We start from the raw sequence: 5,233 nt of genomic DNA on the forward strand, positions 1-5,233 counted from the left end.
GCTGGTGTCCACAGCCAGGAACGGGAGGGAATGGAGGACCGAAACAAAGTCCGCTCTGTGCATTTGTGACTGTGTTTTGACTCCATGTGCAGAAGCGTTAAGATTAGGGAAATTAGATGGATTCAGTCTAAGAACAAGCTTTGTTTGGGAGGTTTAATTTGAACAGAATAAACAAAAGGACACAGAAGCATGAGGCTTTTGAATGAACGTTAACAAATGAGGCTGTTTTTATGAATGCACGTAATACACAAATACTGATCGACTTTTTATAATCAAATACACAATGGAATTCTTGAATACTCGTGTCCATCCCTAGACTGTTGTAATAAGACTTGTACTATTCAAATGGTGACCCTGATAAAAGAGCCAGTACAGTAGATTCTTCCTCTGTTTCCTGTGAAGTGTGAAGTCCAGAATGTTCATCGCCCACAACTAAACTATAAGGGATGACATTATATACAATGTTACAGGAAAAATAAGCAATGCAACGGTACGGGAAGTATGTTATAATGTGCTCTAAATGCTCACTCTCTGTGATACAGCGGAAGTTCATTTCAGGCTTTATTACTTTAGCAATGAAGTGTAAATACAACAGCACATGTTTGACCATTTATTCTCAGAGGAGGCGGAGCTTCCCTTGCTGTGTACCATGGGAATTCACGATGTTTGTGAAAACAAAACATGTCTTGTGTCACAGATTGCCAAACAGCAGCAGCAGCTGATCCAGCAGCAGCACAAGATAAACCTGCTCCAGCAGCAGATCCAGGTCAGCGCCTCACACACACACTGCGGCACACACCGCGCGCACACACACACACACACACACACACACACACACACAGTGATACAGACAGCGCGGATGACTCTAGAACTTATATGTAAAGTGCAATTGTCCTGCTTTGTCCCAGCAGGTGAACATGCCCTACGTGATGATCCCGGCCTTCCACCACAGCACACAGCCTCTCCCCGTCACCTCTGACCCCCAGATGACCCTGCCACTGCAACCAATCCCCTGCAAGCCAGGTCAGTCATCACGTTAGCGGAGAGGTTTCACCAAATAACTGAAAATACCATATTTTATTACATGATTACATTAAATCAATCATGACAGCATCACAAGAACTGATGAAGCAAGTCTTTAGAGAAGATCTGTGATTTTAGCTTGTGGGGACACAAGAGCTGCTGGTCTACTGCTGCCCCGTGTGGTCACTTTGTGTCACTGAGGTGGATCTGAACAAAGGGGGCGTGGTCTGGCAGCGAGTCTCAACTTCTCAGTGAGACAAGACTGTCAGTCACTCACACTGTGTCTGGTGGTGCAGAGAGAAAGACACTGTGTCACTCTGATCTATCTCTGTGCTCTATCACTGTCACTGTGATCTATCTCTGTGATCTTTCACTGTCACTGTGATCTATCTCTGTCACTCTGATCTATCTCTGTGATCTATCTCTGTCTGCACTGGCGTTCTATCTCTGTCACTGTGATCTATCTCTGTGATCTATCTCTGTCTTTCTTGAATACTATCTCTGTCACTGTGATCCTATCACTGTCACTGTAGTCTATCCTGTCACTGTGATCTATCACTGTCACTATGTGATCTATCACTGTCACTGTGATCTTTCACTGTCACTGTGATCTATCACTGTCACTCTGATCTATCTGTGATCTTTCACTGTAAGCTGTGCTCCTATCACTGTCACTGTGATCTATCTCTGTGATCTATCTCTGTCTTTTCATGATCTATCTCTGTGATCTATCCTCTGTCACTGTGATCTATCTCTGTGATCTATCTCTTTCCAATCACTGTGAATTATCTCTGTGCTGTGATCCTATCCTGTCACTGTAGATCTATCTCTGTGATCTTTCACTGTCACTGTGATCTATCTCTGTCACTCTGATCTATCTGCTGTGATCTATCTGCTGTCACTGTGATCTATCTCTGTCACTGTGAGCTATCTCTATCACTGTGAGCTATCTCTGTCACTCGATCTATCACTGTCATCTATCACTGTCACTGTCATCTATCACTGTGATCTATCTTTGATTGTGTGTTCTTTACTGTGATCTGTCACTGTGATCTATCCCACTATCACTGTCATCTATCACTTGTCACTGTCATCTATCACTGTGATCTATCTTTGTTGTGTTCTTTTTACTGTGATGCTTTTTCAGCGATCTATCACTATCACTGTCATCTATCACACTGTCACTTTTCACTGTCATCTATCACTGTGATCTATCTTTGTTATTGTGTTCTTTTACTGTGATCTGACACTGTGATCTATCACTATCAGTGTGATCTATCACTATCAGTGTGATCTATCACTGTCACTGTGATCTATCACTGTGATCTATCACTGTCACTGTGATCTATCACTGTCACTGTGATCTTTCACTGTGATCTATCACTTTGATCTTTCACTGTGATCTATCACTTTGATCTTTCACTGTGATGTATCACTATGATCTTTCACTGTGATCTATCACTTTGATCTTTCACTGTGAACTGAGAACCTTAATTTTTTCAGATCACAGTGACAGTTCACTGTGATCTTAAAAAATTAAGGTTCTCCGTTTGTTGTGGAAAAGTTGTCACCATCACTACATGTGCACGAGTTTTCAAGGAGTTCCTGTAGATCTTCACCCTCAAGTGCTTTTCAGCACAAACGTCACTTCAGCTCGAGGCGTGTTTAATAGAAAAATGAAAAGGCATCAGTGAGATACAAACGTAGCCTTCAGCTGAACAATGTGGTTGACAGTACCTTTCATACACCCGTGCTTGTACAGTTAGCCGGCTATACATGGCACGGCTCAGACAGCCGCGCCTTTGTTCACTCTTGCTTTCACTCGTCTTAAAAGCTGCGCTCCGAGCGACGTTTTCAAAACAAAGTGGCACAGAGTAAGTCTTTAAAGCGTCACTGGTGGAATTCATGGCACACCATTCATTTTCTTTATATAAAGAAATGTGTGCAGCTGCGTGCGAGTGTGTTTAGATGTTTTGATTCATGAATGTGTGCAGAGGCAGATGCACAACATTAGGGCTGCAACTAATCCTTATTTTCATCATCGATTCATCTGTCGGTTATTTTCTCCATCAACTGATCAACTGTTTGGTCCAGAAAATGTCAGAGAATGTCCATAAGACTTTCCCAAACCTGGAAATGTTGATGTTCTCAAATGTCTGGTTTTGTCCACAAACCAAAATGTTTAATTAAAATAAAAATCTCAATATTTACTCATTTAAGAAGGGAGCTCCAAAATCAGAGAGCTTGATAATAATATAATAATACGTTTGCGATGTCACAAAATCAGTGTGATATTATGAATTAGGCACAATTTTCCAACAGTGTTGATAAGAAACCCGTGTGACCCACCATCTACTTTCTTAAAGGTATATGAAAAACAGCCTGATTCCATTTTTTATATCAAATCAGAAATGTAGGAGCATAATTACCTCTCCTCTATATTTATGAATTCACTTTCTGTGGTGTCTCAAATTTAAAATGCTTCCACCCTTGTGTTTGTGAAGAAAATGAGAGCAGCTTAAGTTACAGAACAGGCAAGTTACAACCTGTACGTCTGTGGATTTGGGTTGGGCAATAGGATTAATATACCATGAGGTGATTTATGTTTCATGTTAAGAAGCAAAACTGTATTGTATACGTATATAAAGTGTATAAAGATGCATTTAAAATATATATATATATTTAAAATAAAATATATAAAATATATATATATATATATATATATATATATATATATATATATTGTGTGTGTGTATATACCTACTGTATATTTATGTGTACATAACATGATTTATATGTGTTTGTTTGATTTGTGTCCCCATACTTTTTGCAGTAGCTTGTGTGTTGAACACACACAGAGAGAGACGAGTGTTTTTCATGCTGAAAATGTTTCATCCTCCACAGCAGTGGACTATCCCATGCAGCTGCTCCCAAGCCCTCATCCCACCCCCGTCAAGAGGAGCGGTGGTTCCTTCCGGCAGGTACAGTCTCACTACAGTGCCAATGTTGCCACCATATTGGAACAAACCAGAATAAAATCCAATAGAAATAAAAAAATAAAAAAAAACTGTGTAAACACGTCTCCAGTTACAGTTATAATTTATAATCTATATAAATATAATGTATACTATACCTGTAATTGTATACTGCTGCTGTAGGCTCTGCATATTCGGAGCACTACTGTATGTCACAGTAATACTATACACTTCTATTCCATACTATTTATACCGTCGCTCACATTATTTGTACCATGCCATCTCAATATGGTTTACTGCTGTATCTGGATCTGAGTTTTCATCCTTTCACTGCTGTTAAAAAAAAAGAAAAACTTGGAAACTACTTGATTAAATCCACTGGATTTTGTCACTTGGCTTTGAAAATGCTTACAGGTGATCACAAATCCATGAATACGAAACAATATACAGAAACAATACGGCAGCAACACTGACAGCCAGTGTAGCATCTCTGTGTTTACACTATGAACTCAATGCAAATCTCATTGTACGAAACTCAAGTGCCAACACAAACATAACCTTCTTTGAATGCATCCACCCTGTGAACAGTGACACAGACAGAGGATTATTTTATTACTGATTGTGTATTGTGCAGTCTTGTGTTTGTGTGTAGTGGATGGTGGTAAAGAAAAGCTCTCCAGATTAAACAGATAATAAACTGTCTTGGCATTTAGAGGCTGAGAAGCCTGTTTGATTCACCACACCCTCTCTCTTATGTTTGGTGTGTGTGTGTGTGTGTGTGTGCGCGCACAAACTGTTGGATTTGCATGACTTTTTCTTAACGGAAACAAACCAACAAGGTTTAGGAGAGAGAGAGAGAGAGAGAGAGAGAGAAGGTGAAGTGAACATGAAGACAAAAGAGCAGAAATGCTACAAAGGCGTGACAGATGCGCTGCGACACGTCAAATCTGCGGCGGATAACCGGAATACACGCACACCCTCGCCTTTCGCAGCTACGCCCGAATGTGCCTAAGTGGCCCCTCCCTTGCTAATCTGTTCTCACTGTGTGTGTGTTTAGGAAGCGAGTCAACCCTTGAACCTGACCTCGAAGCCAAAGGGGCTGGAGCTGGGGAAAACACCCAGTCCACAGAGTCTGGAGATGGGGACCCTGGCACTGCAGGGAGCCTACAGACCCAGAGACCTGCAGAGGGACGTGTCCCACAGTCCACCACGATCGGCCCTCAGTGAGTGACAAC

The 5,233-nt window shown here is 41.1% G+C and overlaps 1 protein-coding gene across 1 annotated transcript; it reads left to right on the forward strand.

Moving 5' to 3' along the window:
* Positions 1–445: 445 nt before the first annotated feature.
* LOC122761365 (transcription factor SOX-13-like) lies at positions 446–5,221 on the forward strand (the record flags this gene model as incomplete). The annotated part of the gene is made up of 4 exons (XM_044016585.1): positions 446–766; positions 912–1,023; positions 3,928–4,004; positions 5,056–5,221. Coding segments are annotated over exons 1-4 (523 nt in total), but the record flags the coding sequence as incomplete, so codon positions are not given.
* Positions 5,222–5,233: the final 12 nt, after the last annotated feature.

This window comes from Solea senegalensis, unplaced genomic scaffold, assembly GCF_019176455.1.
Source record: "Solea senegalensis isolate Sse05_10M unplaced genomic scaffold, IFAPA_SoseM_1 scf7180000014682, whole genome shotgun sequence".
NCBI lineage: Eukaryota > Metazoa > Chordata > Actinopteri > Pleuronectiformes > Soleidae > Solea > Solea senegalensis.